The 19,078-nt window shown below is 34.4% G+C and overlaps 1 protein-coding gene across 13 annotated transcripts in view; it reads left to right on the forward strand.

Annotated features, from left to right (window-relative positions):
* Positions 1-19,078, forward strand: part of DMD (dystrophin) — a 1,176,091-nt gene that overhangs the window by 351,109 nt on the left and 805,904 nt on the right. For all 13 annotated transcript variants that reach the window (XM_065677219.1, XM_065677222.1, XM_065677220.1 and 10 more), the window contains exons 3-5: positions 12,826-12,918; positions 13,903-13,980; positions 16,764-16,856. In XM_065677219.1, the coding sequence (XP_065533291.1) occupies positions 12,826-12,918; positions 13,903-13,980; positions 16,764-16,856 (264 nt within the window). The remainder of the gene's footprint in view (positions 1-12,825; positions 12,919-13,902; positions 13,981-16,763; positions 16,857-19,078) is intronic.

Raw genomic sequence — 19,078 nt, forward strand, 5'->3', positions numbered from 1 at the left:
TATGAGAGGAACATCGAGGAGACTGTATTGTTGTCTTTAGATCTCAGTGAAATAACGTAAAGGCATCGCTGCAGATTGACTTTAAAAATGTCTCATATAAAGATATTTTGTACAAGCTTGGGACTTAAAACTGGAGTGAGTTGCTATCCAAGAGAAAACATCCTGATTTCCTGCAGTTATTGAAATGGGATCCTTGATGTATCTGGCTTGGAAACATCATCATCATCACAGTATGCCTCTTGGTTGCAAACAGAGTTCTCAGCGCTCACAGAAACATACTAGGCCTTCAGGAATACATGCTTTTATCAAGGAAAGCAAGGCAGTGGGAAACTTATATGTTATTTGAAATTTTGGGCTCTTCAGGACAACTATCATTACTTCTTGTGCACATAATATAGTAAAATTATAATAAAATGTGGTTGTAGTGTTTGACTGAAGTCCTTAGTTGCCAGAGGAATACTAGCAAATGTTAATACTCATAAAAGTCCATTGAACACGTACAATATAAAGTTGTAGCACCATACCTTTATGTAAACTCTCCTTACAGAGTTAGTGGATTGATTGATCTGTCAAAAAGGCATAACACTGCCCCCAGGAAATCTTCTTCAACTGTAGAATTGTCCAAACACTTCAAACTGTCTTTGGTTCCTTCTTTTCTTCCTTTTTTTTTTTTTGGTTTGGTTGTTTCATGTTGGTGGGCTCATTCATACAGAAGTTAAAATACTGGCCAGCTATGTGTTTCTTTTCCACTGACTGATGTGCACTGTGGTATGTAGGTGGTTTCCTGAGGATAAGAGTGCTTTTGTGTAAAAGTGGTGAGTTTGCTTTCTTCAGAAGCACTTTGATATTTCCAATTAGTAGCTGTGAGGAAGTTTTTCTTCAAGAGGACTTGGCACAAACAGTTGGAATTTATAATTATATTCTTCAAAGCATCATAATAGGTAATACTAATTTGTTAGAACTCATACAGTGAATGAAACAAACCTCTTTCATAACCTCCTTCTCTCTGAATGATTACTGCCTAGAACAGATATTGATATACCCTGTTTGAGGCAATTTCAGGATGGGAGAGATTGCATAGGCAACCCAGGGTTTTCTCTGTTTATAATTTTTAGCTACTTAATACCTCAATATTTAAGATCCTGCTATTAAGAAGGAGGTTGGCATAGTAGTTTACTGGATGGTAAAAGCTTTTCAAATGACTATGTAAAAGTGCGTATTTATTATTTCTGAGAGTTTACCATTACAGATTTGGGATTACTCAGATTCCGAAATGTCATTTTCTTGTTACACAGTTTCAAATTGGTAAGCTAAGCTTACAATTTTATTTTTTAGTAATTTTTTTTTGAGGACTGTTTTCATAAATCATATTTAGAAACTTTTTCTCCATTAGGCAAAATAATTGTAGAATGTTAAAATGAGGTAGTATGGTATGTTATAGGAGATCTAGCAGTGAATTTTTTTCAGTTGGTTGCCTATTTGCTAACTACTATTGTTTAAAATCTATAATAAACCAAAAAAACAAAGTAAGATAATTTTTTAAATTTCTTTTGCTGTTGATAAATTATTTAATTAGTTATTTGAGAACAGCCCTAGAATAATTGTTTTCTTATTATTTTCATTACATGAGTATGGCCGTGTCAATTATTTATCTACATAAAATTATGAAGGTTATTTGTAGACTGTCATTTAGCCATTTACTGTGTAGGAAGATCTTTGCCTTATTTCTGCTGTCGTAAATCTGAAATATTCTAGCCCCAGGATCCAGGCTTGTAACAGTTATTCAGGTGAAACAGGAACTTTAATAATTTTTTTGTTTAAAAAAAAAAAAAAAAAAAAAAAGCTGTATAATGCCTTAACTGTCTTACTATAAAAAAATGTTCCCACCAAGTGGGAGTTAGGAACCTGATTTATTTTATAGGCAATATGCAGCACTCACTTAAAATAATTCTGTCAGAAAAGGAGGAAGATCATGTTAACTCATAGAATAGTTGTGGTTCGAAGGGACTTCTGGAACTCAGTGCAGGGTCAAATTAGATCGGGTTGCTTATAGTTCCTTGTCTACTCAAGTCTTGGATATCTCAAGGAATCCCTGCACAAGACTAAATTAGTGTTCCTCAGGACCAGCTCTGTAGTTCTTTTGTTTGTCCTATTCACTTTCTCAGGATTTTATGGGCACTTTTGCAGGAGTTGCATGTGACCTTCACATTCCTGTCATGTCCCTTAGTTTCCAAGAGCCTAGTTTAAACGGTACCATTTTAACCTATGGTACAAGATTTATATGCTATGTTACTGAACAGTAATTCTGCTCTTTTACAGTGCTAAATTATCCACTTTCCACTTTCAGTGAAATGAGTTTTTGCATGCTTTCTGTGTGGATGTGAAATCACATGGACATTAAGGGGGTCTTGAAATTATTGCAAAAAGTTTGGTTACCATACATTTACCATGTGCTTTAAATGTCAATGCAGTCAGTTCAAAAACAGTTACTTTTTACTGGAGCTCTTCTGAAACAGTTTTTCTAAAATGTCAGTGAACCCAAAAACGCAGGATAGAGAGAAGCTGTTGTGATGAATAGCAAGCTATTAGTCAAAGCACCTCTTAAATTTTAGAATGCATAATTGATTATGGATATCTTTTCAATTTATTTGAAATTCATTTGATCTAATTGAAAGATAAAATTATTTTAAAACATGAAATATGTTTCTGCTGAAACATTATCTTTTATAATTATGGCATTCAAGATATTTTTTACGCATTCTATAAATTAATTCTGATTTTTTGTTATATAAACTTATATTGTTTTGAATAGAACTGAAAAATATCGAGTATGAGATATTTGTATTCATGTTTTCACTATATTTATTTAGAACTACAGCACATGAATGTTCAGTGAAGTGAGGATGTTTGAGACTCAGTGAGCTTTGTCGCTATTTCTCCAATTTGTCAATTTAGTGGATAAAAGAAAAAGTGTATTTGTGGGATTTGAAATTATTTTCAGACTGTGTAGCCTCTGATGCTTTCGTCTTGGTTTCTCATAGCAGAACTCTCTCTAGAATGAGACTGTTCAGATTGTATAACTCTGTACCATTGCAACAATCACAGGATGGTTTGGATTGGAAGGGACCTTTAAAGTTCACATAATCCACCCCCCTGCAACAAGCAGGAACATTTTCAACTAGATCAGATTGCTTAGTGTCCTGTCTGACCTTAAATGTTTCCCGGGACTATAACCTCACTGGAAACCTGTTCCAGTCTTTCTCTATTCTCACTGTAAAAAATTTCTTCCTTATATCTAGTCTGAATCTCTCTTCTTTAGGTTTAAAACCATTACCCCGTGTCCTATTGCCACAGGCCCTATTAAAAAGTCTATCCCCATATAGAGGAGCTTTAAAGTGGAAGTATCACAGTGCTCAACAAGATTATTTAAACTGCTGTAAACATTTCAGAATCTGCACAAAATTAATTTCCATTCTAGGAAAAATGAAAATCTGAAAGTGACATTTGTCTCCAGATCACAATGCCTATCTCTGTGGCTGAAGTCATTTAGTAGGTGTAAAATGGCTAAATTTCCTGTAACTTTTACGCAAAGTTTCCTAGCTTTGAAGATAACAGCAAATTTGGGAGCCAATAATGAACTACATCAAAAATAAACAGCAGTTTATTTTATAAGTACCACTGACTAAAGGCTCATCATAGTCCTGATTAATTTAACACTGTGTGATACCAAACAAAACTAGTATTACTCATATGCTTTTGACATTTTTTGATTTAAATTCCAGTATTCAAAGAATAATGTCAGGCAGTTGCCTGAGCAAGCCTACACTCTACAGTAAATAACACTTGCTAATGAGTGCTGATATGTATTGGAGACTGAGCATCTAATTAACATGCATAGAAGCAGCTGAAGTTAAACTTCTTGAACTATATAAATCCATCCATTGTGTAACCTGCTTTCTCCCAATACTACATACATCATGTCTATACACAATCCATTTAGTGTGCTAACATTTCCATAGCTCTCCAGAAGGCCCAGTAATTCTGCAAAGAGCAAAAGTCAGACATAATGTCCCCTGTTGCATTAATACTAGCAGAAGTGCTGTGTGACTCTGCAGCCTATTCTGATTCAGCCATTGGAAACCTCACCCAGGCAAGCCAAAGACAATACTCGTGTTACAGAGATGCCTCTTTGTGTACCCAGGCTAATTAAGGTTTGGGGACTTCCATGACTCAAAACAATGTCAATACTAGGGATATTGAAAAGGAATATATACTTGATTTGACTATTCAGTATAGAAAGAAGGAGTGCCTATGTGCATGTGCCAGAAAATGCACCGAGTTTAACTGTTCATGACACTCCAGAAAAGAGGACGAGTCATCCACTTGTATGTCAGTACTGAAGGTTCAGCTGAGTCAATGAAAATTATGTTTGAAAAAATATGTTTGAAAGCAGCCCTACCTGAGATGCACTAAGAGTTTGCTTTTAATTCAGCTACCAAAATATGTTTGGTTTTGAGGATGACTGCTCACTGGCAAAGACTGAATACATAATTTCATCAGTTACTTCTTTTTGTATGATATCTTCTTCTCTTTTAGCATTCTTTTGTCTTTTTTGTTAAAATTAAAATAGTGATCAAGCATTTCCTCATCAATAAGTGTTAATAAAATTTAAAAAAATATGAGTTAGTGGAGAAGCATGACAAGAAAGGCAAGAACTTTTGCCTCCTGCTCTTCCTCCATAGATAAAGTCAATCTGAGCAAACTGGATAACTCGCTGCAGTGACGTAGGTCTACCCAGTTGTCCAAGTTAGGGTAGTTTCTCTGGTATATATCATATTGTTGTGTTGATCCTGATAACTGTAGACATTTTTCTTACATGAGAAAAGTGTCTGAAGCAGTAAGAACTGGAAGTTTAGGCTGCAGAAGTTGGAACATTAGCTTTAACTGTCAGAATTCCCTCTGTGGTCAATGCTTACAAAGCCAGTTCTCAGCTAATTCAGCTGGGTTTGTGGCCGTAAGGGGAGACTTAAATTCACTGTGGGCTGAGAAGATACCCCCACCTTGGGAGGTATTTTCTAGCCCATTCTTCAGTGCTTCAGGGAAGCTGACTTCCCAAGGGAAGTAAAAATCAGTTAACAATTTTTTTAATTGTATAGGTTTTCTTTCCATGGGAAAATTGGGAACTTAAAGTATTTTTTCATGCACAAGTTGAGCTGTTGAATGGTTATATTATGAAGTCATTTGATCCTGCAACAGAGGTAATAATCTGATTTGTTTCAGATTTAAAGGGGACATATATATTTGCATATGAAAAATATGCACAAGATATGAAATAATCTGATTACATTAAAACCTGCCATATGGAGGTATAGGTATTTAGAGATGACTATACCACCTCTGCCAGCTTAGAACTGGCCCATCAATTTTTGCCTTTAAAATTATCCATGCTTTGATTTGAGTGTTTATGATCTGCACAGAGTGAGCAATATCAACTTTTTATAAGATATTTTCTTCTATGGGAATAGTCAACATTTTAAAAAATAAAGTTACTGAAATTGTATCTTTTAATTTTAGTAATAGTTATTAGGGATTATATACCTTTTGTAATATATATTGTAGTGCTATTAAAAAACTACTGTTCATATTATATTTTTACTGCTCTACTTGGATACTGTATCAGTAGGTTTTATTTCGTTGTTCCAAACAGATTTTAGGGGTTTAATACTATTAATTCTATTGCAATTAGTATCTGTTCTTAATCTAGTCTCATTCTGACGAGAAATATAATACACTGAATCTTGAAAAAAATAGCCTGGTTAGTGATGTGATTAATTTCAAAATCTCATTTTCAGATTACATTAATAGAGAAGAAAGGTCTAATTAAAGTGAATTCAAGTTGTATTGAATAAACCTCATAAGGAAATTTTATATGAAAATAGGGTAGATAATAACTATTTCGGGTTTGACTTTTAAAATGTCTTGTGTCTAATTAATAAATAATGGATTCCCTTTGCTTTCAGAGCTAAGAAAATAGTTCAACTTTATAAATTTTAGTGATGCCAAGGACAGGGAGCATTTTAACATAACTTTAGGAAGTTCTGTTATGCTTGATGAAACCTCTAATATTTTAATTATCACATAGTTAATCTTACAGTAGACTTCAACAAAGGAAAGGTAAATTGGAAGACTTTACAAAGAACATATTTTTGCATATTGGGTGCCAGAAAGCCTTATATACTGGCTTCAGAAGAGTATGATGAAGTATGCAAAGGAGATAATAAAGATTGTCTGTAGAGCCTATAAAATAATTGGAGACCGTGGTGAGATTGCTCTTTACTCTTTGATAGCTCTTCTGCTTTTTTGACATCAGAACTTTCTGTACCTCTCTGGTGTTGGGTAAGCACTAGATGAGGGAAAAACAAAGACAAGGTATGAGTTACTATGATATGTTTATTTGCTTATTCTTTGTTTTACATTTAATTTGGAAACAAATTGCTGAAATACCTAAAAAGAACAGTCATGGCTATACTAACATAATTGCTTCTGTCAATACATCTGTATTTCTGTTCTGTATGTGTATGGCCCCTGAAGTGAGATTTTTTATTTGTTTTAAAATGCAAATAACAAGTTATTTTTTCAGAAACTTAAGGGAATGTGAGTATCCTTCTCTATAATGGCACTAGAAAAGTAGAGTGACCCCTTGTGCTGAGGGGAGAATACCCTTTTACAAGAACTGAGTATAAGTGCCAGGAGGGTTTGGTGTCATTACCTGAATATCAGGGTCCAGACATAAAACTGGCTCCTGCTCTGGGAGTATGTGTCCTGTCCCCCAACCATGAACTGCCTTCAGACAATTGGCAAGATCTGCTCCTAGATCAATTTTAAAGGGTAGAGATGGGTGTTCTGGGCCTGTTGGAGGCATCATGATAGCTAACTTGTTGAAATGCAGGGTAATATTTGGTTTATTACCTATGAGAAGAGTGTGGCATCTTTAAAGAGTGTGTTAAACTTTCATCTCAGTTGGTCAGTAGTAGTAATTTTTAAAATTCATCAGTTACTCCTCTGTGTTAATTCCTTGAAAGCTGAAGTTAGACTGCTAAAAAAGAAAGCGTCTCTAGCACAAATGCTGGGAGACAGATTGGAACTCTGATGGTAGACAGGCAAACCACTTGTGCAGTGTTTGACTTCCAGCTGGCCAGCATAGTGTTTCTGCAACAGAACGGATGCCTGGTGTTCTAGCAGGAGAAAAGAGTGAAGGAAGTAAAGGATGTCTTGTATGGCTCAAGTTATCGCTCAGTGCTCCCTGTGAGTCAGTAATGGCCTAATTAAGCTATGCCTGGTGTGTCATTCTTCTCTCATGGCTGGGACAATATCTTTTGCTGTTGTAATAGTAATCCGGCATCAGTGAAAGAAAATGGCAGTCACTTTCATGGAACATCCCTGCAGAACTGAACAAACTGTAAACAAGGATGTTGGGGAGAGAAATTCAATCTTTAATATATTTAGCAGAGCAAGAGGAAGTATTAGTAATCCCTCTTTTATTAAAATGGACTTAAAAGATCTGTTAAGATTAGCTCAATGGCTTTTCTTTATTGTTTCACAGAGTGAGGCATCAACTATTTTGACTGCAAGAACAGGCTGATTCTTTGAAGTCTCACTAAGGGTGACATCTGTAAACCAAGTTTTTCATCCTCTTTTACTGATGTCTATTCAGCAAAATTTACAGATTTGCAAACTGAATTTGAGACAGTTACTTTAAAAAGCTACATAAAGATTTGTGACTTACGTCCTTCCGCCTTCCTGGATTTTATCTGTCTTTTAATTTTTCTAGTAATGGTTCAGCAGCCTCAGGTCCTAGCCACACTGCAGTGTACCTCTGGTTCTTTGTTCCAGAGCCTGTCAGGCTTTGGGCACAGCTGGACTGAACTACAGCTCCCTTCCAGACTCTGTGGTCTGACATTTTGCACCTGCTGGAAGCACAAGTCTTTTCGGAACCTAAGGTCTCAGTTATTTATCTGCCCCAGAATTCTGAAGGATTTTTGTGTCTTCTAGTTTTATTGTAAGCTGATGTTTCCTATTTACGCAAATATAAGCTTGAATCTTCTGTCTAGTGTCATGCCTAACCTTGAATTCTTTGTCTTTACAATGCCTTTTCTCTTCTAATTTATTCTCTCTCTCCATCTGTGATATATAGTTGCTAGATTCCCCAGATGAACTGGTAATAATAAGCCAATAATACTGTAAAATGCATAAGAAATAATATCTAACTTACTGTAATAATCTTCTTACAGTTTAGGCTGCCCTTCAATGAGAAGTGTAATCTACATGCATACATAGCTGCAAAGGAAAATAAAAAGTCAGAAATCTCTTCTTCAGCCAAGGTTTTACCCTTTGTAAATTTTTTCTGAGAAAAAAAAAAGTACCATGGAATTTTTATGAACAGAATAAAATTAAATACATGTTACAGATCCTCAGTTTGCTGTGTTATGATTACTCTGTTAACATGTATTTTGCTGGAGTTGTTATTGTGGACCCAGTGCTTGAAAATTTGAGTGCTTATAAATCTCATGGTTTATGTACATTTTCAAGAAATTGAAGTATATTTCTACCCTTTGTGCTCATGAGAGACAATTTATGACTGTTTCTTAATCCTCTTATACTCCTTTCCTTTTGCCTTCTTTACCAGCTCCTTCCCTTCCTCTTTCCTTTCCCTTCAGCCTGTTTTCTGTTATTATAGGATTTGCCTATGCTGATTCATTTTATAATATAATGTCTACTAACAGTTTTATGCTAATGAGAACTTTTGGAGCTTTGATTCATAATTTTTGGAGGGGCAATGTTAATGAACAGATGCTTTATGCCTTCTCTAGTCAAGACATTTTTCAATTATTTGGTAGTGGTCTCTGTACTGCTGTCACGATTACTGGCTTCCATGTAGCCCTGAATAGAGAGAATTTCATGGAATACTGGCTTTTCATGGGATATTCACTTCTCACAATATTAAATTCTTCCATAATCTGTCTGATGAATGAGGTGATTAAATAATTTACTTGTTTGGTAAGTTTTATTTCTTAAATTTACATAGAGAGAACTATGACTATTATAGACTTTTGGGAAAGAAGAAAATAGGAATGACAATGAAGGCGAGATTCGTATGATGGAGCGTGATGTTTAAAGATTTCTGAATGTATTTACACCAAAAATTTTACAACTACATTAATCTATCAATTCATATGTTCAGTTTATTTCCTGATTTTCTCTTTTTTTCTTTCCATCTGCTTTTCTCTTTTTAGGTAACTTTCTTTGGCATAAGATTGTTCCAGTTGCTGTATGAGTTTGGAAAATGAAAAATACACTTTAGATATTATTTCAGTCTAATTAGTACTAACAGCATTCTTGAATATGTACATGCATGTATTAATATGCAGTTGAGTTAGTACATGGAATACTCAAAGTATGCTTCACTCTGCTGTAAAACATGGGGGAATATTAAATTCCCATGTTTTTCTGAGATGTTAATTGTGCATTACCCAGTAATTCTAAGACTGAGGCTTGTGAAGTTGACCATGGTAGTGTAGGGTTTCTTTTCCTTACAAATGTATTTTGTGAATTCCTTCCTCGGTCCTTCTTTAAGTTCAAGTTTAATTTCATCCATGATAAAACAGGAGTCTTATCTTCCCTTCTGTATCACTTTTTTTTTTTTTTTTTTTTTTAAGAAAAATCCCTCAGATTTCCTTCAGCTCCCCTTATCTTATATAAAGATCAGAAGTTGCAGCCAACAGCCTAGTGAAGCCAAGAATATTGTCTGTGGTTTGACCTCTGTTTAAAGTGAAGACAGTAGGTTAAAATAATATGTAAAACTGCCATATACGTAAGTCCCTTGAGTCTTTCTAGTCATGAGTATTCTAAGAAATTTCTAGGTTAGGTTTTTGCTTTGTTAGTCTTACTCACAGATTGTAATTTCTGTTTTGTTTCTTTTTATTTCAGTTTTACAGTTATCAATTCTTTTTCTTTATTCTGTGTATTTTTTCTCATTGTCCTTTTTGTCTTTCCAGTCCCTCAAATCCCTTCATTAATTGTTTGTCTAACAAAAAATAAGCAAGTAGGGAAGAGGTGATAATTGCCTTGCTTATCCACTTGACTAATGTTATAGATAGCTTATATATTGATTAAGATTATACAGTTCTCTCTAGTTTCATATTACTGCCAGTCAAACTATGGGTTGGCAAACGGGTAGCACACTGATCAATTTGCATTCTACAGTCCTTCCTCTGTCCTGTAGTCCTTCTCATTTTCCCCATCTGTTCCATCAGTGTGTTTTTTAAGAAGAAAAACTATGTGAACCAAGAATCTAGCATGCAGCTGCTTTGGCATTTTTAAAAATTTGGGTTTGGATAAATTTGTAATATAGGGGGAGCAACAAATCAACATGCATAGAAATGGCACAAGAGAGTGCATAGGTCACAGCCTGAAAAAAAAGTTTTAAGCAAGGTTATTTTCCACAGGAATTTCTAATAAAAGACTAGGCATTTATTTCAGCAAGCCGTTGACTAGCTGTGCTTTTTTTTCATTGTTTTCAAAGCTTCATACTTCAACCTAACAGACACTTTTCAAAGACAAAATGAATATATTTGATGCATCTTTGAGCCCTTTTTTCCTGAAGACTTTCTGCGATTTCAGTCTGGTGAAGACATTCAATCTATTTGAGAAAGAAGACTTAATTACCCTGTTGCCAGAAAAATAGCAACCTTCTTCAGGTTAAAGATGATATATGTGCCAGTAGTATAGGGTGTCTTGAGGTTTTTTTAGCTGCTGATTAATGGAAGGTATGCTTTCAAGACCCTAAAAAATCAATGGTAACTTTTGTTTTAAGGTTTACTTGTAATACATCTGTAATTAAGATGTCCTGCTGGGGATGCTACCATGCTGTGTCTTTATTTTCTTTCTGAAATCTTTAAAAAAACACAAAAAAAACCCCAAAACAAACAAACAAACAAATGAAAAGGAGAATTTTTGACTGTCCTGGATGTATTTCAACCTAAACTTTATGAATAGCTTAAATACTGCAAAAAGGAAGAAAGGCAGACACACAGGCAGTTATGAAGGCTAGTTCTATTTTTCCCTTATGATACAAAGTAATGTAATTATAGTCTATTATCAAAATGTCATTGTACTCCTATTCCCAGAGTGATTCAGTAGTATTATTGGCACAGCTTATTCATAGTGTTACAGAAGGGTCTATTGATCAATTCAACTTTTTAAAGAATGTTAAAATGTTCCCTTGGAAGTGCATAGGTCTTGTGCTTTCTCTCTGCAAAAAATGGCTTTTGTTCTGAAAGATAAGGTGTCAAAATAAAGTATCTCTGATTTAGTCATATATTTGATTTAAATTTTGTGCTATATAGGGTAAGTAATAGCAAACTTCAGGAATACTGTCTATGATGTGACTTTCATAATGTCATGATTGTTCATGCCATTATTTAAAACATATTATCAAAGCTGTTTCTCATACTAAATGCAAGGCAGAAAATAGATTTGCTAAGTATTATTAGTTAAACAGATAATTAAAGAGGTTGAGCAGGGTGGGTAAATCATATGTGAATCTATCCAATACTGTTTTCAGATATTTTAGGTAGTCAAGTGGCAGCATGTGTGTTAACTAGAAATCAGCTTAGTTAGAATGGTTTGTGCCAAACTGCCTAGAAAACAAGGATTCCCACTGTTCTAGAATATTTTTGGTGTTTTTAATTTGTTTGTTCTATGAATCAGAAACAAAACCTTACCAAAAACTGAAGGGACTGAAAAGAGCTCTTGGCCTCAGATGAGCAGTCAGAGAGAAATGAAGAGTCATGCCAGAATAGCTAATAACACTAAAGTTTGTGCTGTACACATAAATATTTATTGATGGAGGTAAAAATTAGTCTAACACTGGAAACTGTGCTTGAATCTGTTCTCTGTTTAAGAAATCTTCTGCAGGGATTGATACTTTGTGAAAAAAATATGGTTTTAATTAAATTTCCATCTACCTCTAATGAGTGTTGCAGTGAGTACCAGAACAACACTGCTGACAGGAAAGCAAATGTTTTTTTGTGTTATATGAATTCCTAATTCTACATTGCTCCATGGTGAAAATGGATGATGTGCAATGTAGGTCAGCATGATGTCAATTCTAGCAAATTAAAATACAGATGCTTCCTCTCAAATCAATCAAAGCATCTGTGAAACTTCACAAATTAGAAATAATGTGGACATGTGAATCTACTTGACACTGTACAAAATAATCCATTTTTTATTGTGGTTCTCAATAGCTTTCAGACATACAAAAATATGTCAGAATTTATAGGCGCACATATTGCGCAGTGACTATACAAAATTGTATTTCTATATTTTTAAAAATTAATGCATTAATTAAAGAATCAGATCAGAAATATGAGTTGTGTTTTAGAAAGGGTAAATCGGCTTTTACCACTGATACTTGGGGGAAACCCAAGTTTTTTTTTTTTTTAAATTCTTGGATCTGCAGCAGTTTCTCACAAACTGTATCAATAGTATAATTTTAAGAGGGAGTAAGGGATGTACATTCCTTACCATAAAAAAAGTACTTGAAATAAGGTAGGCACCAGTTTCTCTTTTGAGCAGGACCCTGTGGAAAATGGATGCATCTGAAAGAATCCTACTAGTTAGTTGTAAGATATTTTACACCTTTACATTGTGTCATACTTTTCATATTTATTATGTAATTAGCAAAGTGTATTTACACAGGCAATTACATGCTTCCTTTTCTTTTTGATGTTTGCACTAACTAAAGCCATTGTTTCATTTCAGTTTGGAAGACGTTACATTGAAGATATTTTTAATGATTTTCGAGATGGACGAAGACTTCTGGAGCTCCTGGAATGTTTTACAGGCCAAAAACTTGTATGTGTATATTAACACGTTTACTGAATATTGAAGTCATTTTGATGTGATAATTGTAGTAGGTTGTATTTATTAATTCCCACTGTTAATGAGGGTCTGTAAAAACTATTTTTAGTTTGTTTTTTTTTTTTTTTATTTCATTTGAAATTGAGAAAACATTGAAACTGAGAGCTGTGTTGGACAGTAAGCCTTTAGTAGGCATATATTTGGAATGAAAATGTTCTATGTTGTTTTATGTATTTATTAAGGAAGTGTGGCAAAGAGAAGGAAGACAGAGGCAAGGTTTGTTACGACATAGATTTTAGCTGGAGTCAGAAATTATCACTAGGGGTTTGTGCCAAATACAAGGAATTCAATGTGTAGAATTAGAATGTTTTTCTAACAAATTTCGCACATGCGGAACATGTATTGAAGTTTTAAATGTCTGAAAAGCAAAAAACAGCTTGCCATTATTAACCTGGAAATTTTAAAAGACACTCCACCCATATTTTTGAATATCCTCTCTTGTGCTCCTGCTTGGACTATATGAGCCTGGGATCTTTCCCTGAAATTGTCTTGTAAAAGAGTAATGAAACAGTCTGGGAGTTTTAAAAGCTTGAGAGAATATATTTGTAAATAAATACTAAACAAGCTGATGTGTTGTTGCTTGGTTGTCATGGTAATGTTCCTAAATTCTGCCATGGAGAGGATGACTAATCATAATAGAAACAATTTGAATTATCTGATTTTCTACACATATCAGTGATTCATTCACTGTCAACTGTCAAGGTACCGAATTACCTTCCAACTGTGGATCAAGTTCATTTCACACTTGCCTTTATTTCATATCGGGAAGCTACAAATGCGCAATGTATGGTAATATGCTCACTGTTGTCATAAACTTATTAAGTGGAAAACTGCAGGTGTAATAAAAGATTTGAATTACATATAGCGTGTTCTAGTTTCTGATTTTGAGCAGTCAATTTTGTTTTAATTTTTTTGCAGGCGAAAGAAAAGGGGTCCACAAGAGTTCATGCTCTGAACAATGTCAACAAAGCACTGCAGGTTTTGCAGAGATATAATGTAAGTAATCAACCAGACAGAACATCCTATAAATCGCATATTTAATGCTTTATAAGTGTTGGATCAAACTCTGGCCTATAGTATACAATTACTAGAGTCAAGGCAGTTTTATTAATATGACTGGATACTTTATCATTCAGCACCAAGTTGGAATGTATTTCAGAGTTTAAAATCTTTTGCCAGCAAGTGTGTGAACAATATAATGGGTGCTACCTTAAGCCGGGTCAACATGCACACTTTTTTTGTAATGCATGTTGTTTAAAATATATTCTTAAAGGTTAATGACAAGAGTTCATCCATAGCAGGTTAGAAGGTGTTACCTATCAAAATATCTACTCACAAGCTCTGACAATTATGAAGTCTGAAAAACTGAGGCTTTTCCTGCAAGAAGTCTTTTTGGTAAAATTTCATTGCTCTCTGTTCCTTATGGTTCATAACATTAAGGAAATTAATCCTATGAAAACCACTTTCCATTCTACTTTGTCAGGATTGACTTTTCAAGCTGGTATCCTGTGCATCATTTTTGAGTAAATATTTTCATATCTTCCTTACGTAAGCATTCTAACGGACCCATAACTTTAGCAGATATTTTCAGTGGCCAACAAGTTATATCTTCTCCTCAAGAATAAATTCAAATAAACTATTACATTCACTTAAACTTCACATTAAGATGTGATGGAACACTGATAATGTATTCTGTGCTGCATATTATTTTTTTGATAGATGCAGTAGGTCACTAAACATGCTTGAGTTCAGCTGCTGAATAAAGTTATTGATTTTATAAATCTAAGGTAATCTATCTGAAGATTTGTGCATAAATGAAAGTGACTTTATAAGACTGGCATAAAGACCTCCAGCTTGATTTTTCTTTTTTTAAATGGAATTTCATGTAAATTTGTAGAAGAAAAAGCTTCCAATTCTTCAAAATCTGCAATATTTGTCACTGTTGGAAAAAATCTGATATGCTATTTTGCAGTATACAAGAAGGTTTTGATAGCATACCTGGAATGTGGTTACAGATTTTCATAGTAAATGCTTTTAAAAGTATTTATTGACTATGTACCAGCTAAATCTATTAATGTGCTTTTCATTCAGCTCCCAGAACACAGCAATAATCTCTTTCAAATATAGAAAGAAAAAATATTATTCAATTTGAAGAATATAGAAGACAAGACATCCTTTTAGAAATTGAAATGCTCATCCATTGGCCATTATATTCATGTAATGAAAACTTTATAAGCTCTACGCAATATAAAAATTAGTATAGTGTGCATATATATACTATACCAAATTAGTGTGCAGCCTCTGTGTCCTCAACCTTCAAAATCATTTCAAGAGGGATTTCTATGGGACTTCAGGAATGTAAAATTAATGGCTCTAAAGCTATTAAAGACTTATTTTCTGCTGGTGTGTGCCATCTTTGCTCTGAGGGTCTGCAGTCATCTAAGTGGTAGCAGGTTGAAAATGCTGCTGCTTCCAGTCAGTCCGTTTTAAAGATTTTTTATTTTTTTATACAGTTTTGGGCTGGGGAGGTACCCCACTGTAGCCTCAGGCAACACTAAGGCAAACTGAGAAGTGTTCCTCTGTTTCAGTAAGATATATGTAATTCCATGTATTCAGGCTTCCGTTTCCAAAAACAGAGGAAGGATTTGGCCCTTAGAACATGTAGGTGGTAGCCCAATAAGCTGTGTAGTTGGTCACTTGCCATGTGGACCCTATTTGAAACTTAGGATATAATGTCTAAGTTCCACTTGAGAAATGTTCCAAGACACTGTTGGTTACAATTAATTACCAGTCTCTTACACTTTTAGCACAAAATTATGAATTCTTAGTGAAGAGTTGAGGCTTGTTTTGAATGTGCAAAACCTTTAGTCATTCTACAGATGTAACTTCAAATAGCTTCAGAAGTAGAGATATGCAGACTGTAATTTGTGAAGGAATGGGGTACTTTGCCATATAAATATTAGTTCTGACCAGGAAAAAAACACATCTATGAAACACTGAGGATGCAAATTTTTAGATTCATAGTGTCCATCCAAAAGTGCAAGTCTCAGCTTGTATCATCTTATACTCACATCTGTGAATTTGGCTTTCTTTATTTAGATAACATAAAAAGTGAGGGAGAATGAAGGATCATTTCACTGTGGAGGAAAGAATATTTCAGGGTGGTAAATGCTGATGCATAATGTAGTTATAGAAAACAACAATACTGGACAAACTAATGTGGAAAAGATTTGCTTAGATCACAATCATTTGTTCCTCTGTATTCCAGAACACATCCTGCCTGGCCTTATACATTGTAGAATTTAATTAAGACAAAATAACGTCGGTTAGAATTTAGATATGTAGAAAGATATCTTAGGTCTGTAGGTTCTTACAATGTCTAGACGTGTGTGTGTAGCTTTCAGCAAAGTGTATTATGTAAGATAGTATGAAGCATAATAAAGAGGTTTTTCGTGTCACTCACCGGTTTTGTGATTTGTAATTGTAGAGACTTAATATAAAATATTTTTGAGTTATTGCTAGCTATTACTTTTAATTTTCTGTTTTCACAACATGCTATAACTGGAATAATCAGAAGTCTAGATCACTGCATGCTTTTGGCTAGGACATTAATTGTGTAATTTATAAAACATTAATTTAATGTTTACTAAATAACAGAAACCAAATGAAAGATCTACTCTGACCCATCCCTCCATCTCCCTTGCCGTAAAGAAAGTATAACACCAGCCTTTTATACTTGCTATTAATCTTATATGAATATATTTTTGCTTCTTTAATAGGTTGATTTGGTAAATATTGGGAGCTCAGACATTGTGGATGGAAATCATAAGCTGACCCTTGGTTTGATCTGGAATATAATTCTCCACTGGCAGGTGAGTGGTACTGCATCTTACATTTCATGAAGTACCTATATTCCACTGATCTTTTTTCCTGTTGTTATACAGCCACAACCTAGAAAGTAAACATAAGCATTGCAAATAATGTCCTCAGTCTGCAAGTTTTATGGGAGTCTGTTTACATATTGTCTAGGATATTAAGAAACTTAAGAAGATAAAATAGTTTTTAGAGCATTAGGAGCAGGCCTTTTGATTCTTATTTTCCCAGTCAGATGTTGCAAGAGAATATATAATAAAATTATTGTTAGAAAAATGGATAGGAAAAGCCAACATGGATATATAGCTTTCATAGTCAGTTTTCTTTTTAATATCTTAAAGAGAGTGACTTTTATGTTTAACAAAATAATTACATTTGTTGCTTTTCACTGCTGGCCCATCCTTCCAAGAATTATTTTTAGAACACTAAAAAAATGCTACTCTGACAATTTATTGAAGCAGATGTGGTTTATTTACCTTCCTTTCTCTTTAGAAAGGGGTGGAGTCTTATGGTACAGATCTTATAAGAAACATGGTAGATGAAGACACTTAAGTAAATTCTGAGACAGCAGTAAAATAAAAATTAAAAAAGAACTACCATACAGATGCTCTGAGTATGTTTTTATGTGAATCTGGGCTTAAGAGTCTGTCCATTTGTGTTGGCTGTTTCCCAAACAATAATCTACAAGTTTTTTATAGCATTACAAGCAAAAATGGTGAGAAACAAAACCTAGAAGTCTTTATATTAAAAACTAAACACTTTTATTAAAAAATCACATGTTCATCATTCACTGAAGTAAGGAAGTTTTTGTTTTTCTTTTTTTTTTTTTCCTAGTTTTACAGGACATATTGTAGTGAAAGCAACAGAGAAAAGCTGCTAAGTAAGTCATAGCCAAAATACTGACTTTCTTCAGGGAAAAAAAAAGGCAAAATGATAGTCGTATACGTAAGGCAAATATTTCAGTGTGGTGATGAGAATAACTCTTCTGTTCACAGCTTTCCATTTTGCAGTTTGACATTTTGGAAGTCATCTTGGTGGTGTCTGTGTTGCCCTTTTCTCCTGTTCTGTCCAAAATTGAATCTTTTGTTACTACTGTAGTATTGGCCCATTCCCCAGGAAAATAAAGTATTTCTATTTTGTGGAAGTCAGAGTTTTCTACACCTTAAAGCCTTTTTTCCTGCCAGGAAATACTGTGTTAGAGTGGAGAGGTAACAAAGAAATTACTATCGGAGGTCATCTGCAACTCATCTGCAAGAAGCAGATTCTACTAGACGCAATGTGTAGTTTCTGAACCTGGATGCTGAGGGAGCTTATTCATCCAAAAGCTCTTCAGGCTGACATGAGCATGTGTCTGCCTACTACTGTTCATCATAAATGAGAAGACTTCAAAAAGCTTCCTTCTATCCTCAGTGTCAGCCAGCACTTTTCTGCTCAGACACTGGTCTTGCTTCAGGACCCAGCCATCCTGCAGGCAGCGTGGTGCTTTGCCTGCAGCAGCGTGGCATGGTGAGACACTGTGCTCTGTGGTGCCACCAAGGTACCAAGTGGGAGGGATGGCATTCTCCCTATAGGTGCCCGGGAGGACAAGGTGGCTTTAGTTGTAGAAGTGGAGTTTTCCACCATTTCTCATTGAATAGGAAGTGACCCCAACTTTGAGGATGAGATCATACCTTTTTACTTTAGTATTTTAAATGCCTAGCTTTCTTTGATCTTCCTCATTCCCACAGTTCATCTTTGACTTTCCACAACTAGGACACAATTTCAGAGTGGTCCATCTTTTATCACAAAGTAGCTTCTGCATTGAATGATGTTCTTCAACTGATATCAGATGCAAAGCAATTCAAGTGGAGTTGTAGTGAAATTATATACTCCATGAGCAAATAAGCAACAATAAGCTTAAATAAGTTTAAATTTTATCTTAGGGAGTATTTTAAAGACCTGTAAATCTTTACAGTATATATGGAGAAAGCAGTGATTTAAAATTGATTACAGCAAAATAAATTATAGAATTCTTAATAGAAATTTTGTGTGCTCTTTCACTAGTAAAGAAATTGCTAAGAAATATATAATCCACTGCATTATGTCCAACGCTAGGGTAATATTTTTAGAAGCCCTCAGGATTAATGGCTTTTTGTAAAATAATAACTAGCTCAGCTTTCCTTAATGAAAAAGGAACATTAACTATTCATTTAAAAAATTAAAAATTAATCATATACAATAC

The sequence above is a fragment of the Lathamus discolor genome, chromosome 4 (assembly GCF_037157495.1).
Source record: "Lathamus discolor isolate bLatDis1 chromosome 4, bLatDis1.hap1, whole genome shotgun sequence".
Taxonomy (NCBI): Eukaryota; Metazoa; Chordata; class Aves; order Psittaciformes; family Psittacidae; genus Lathamus; species Lathamus discolor.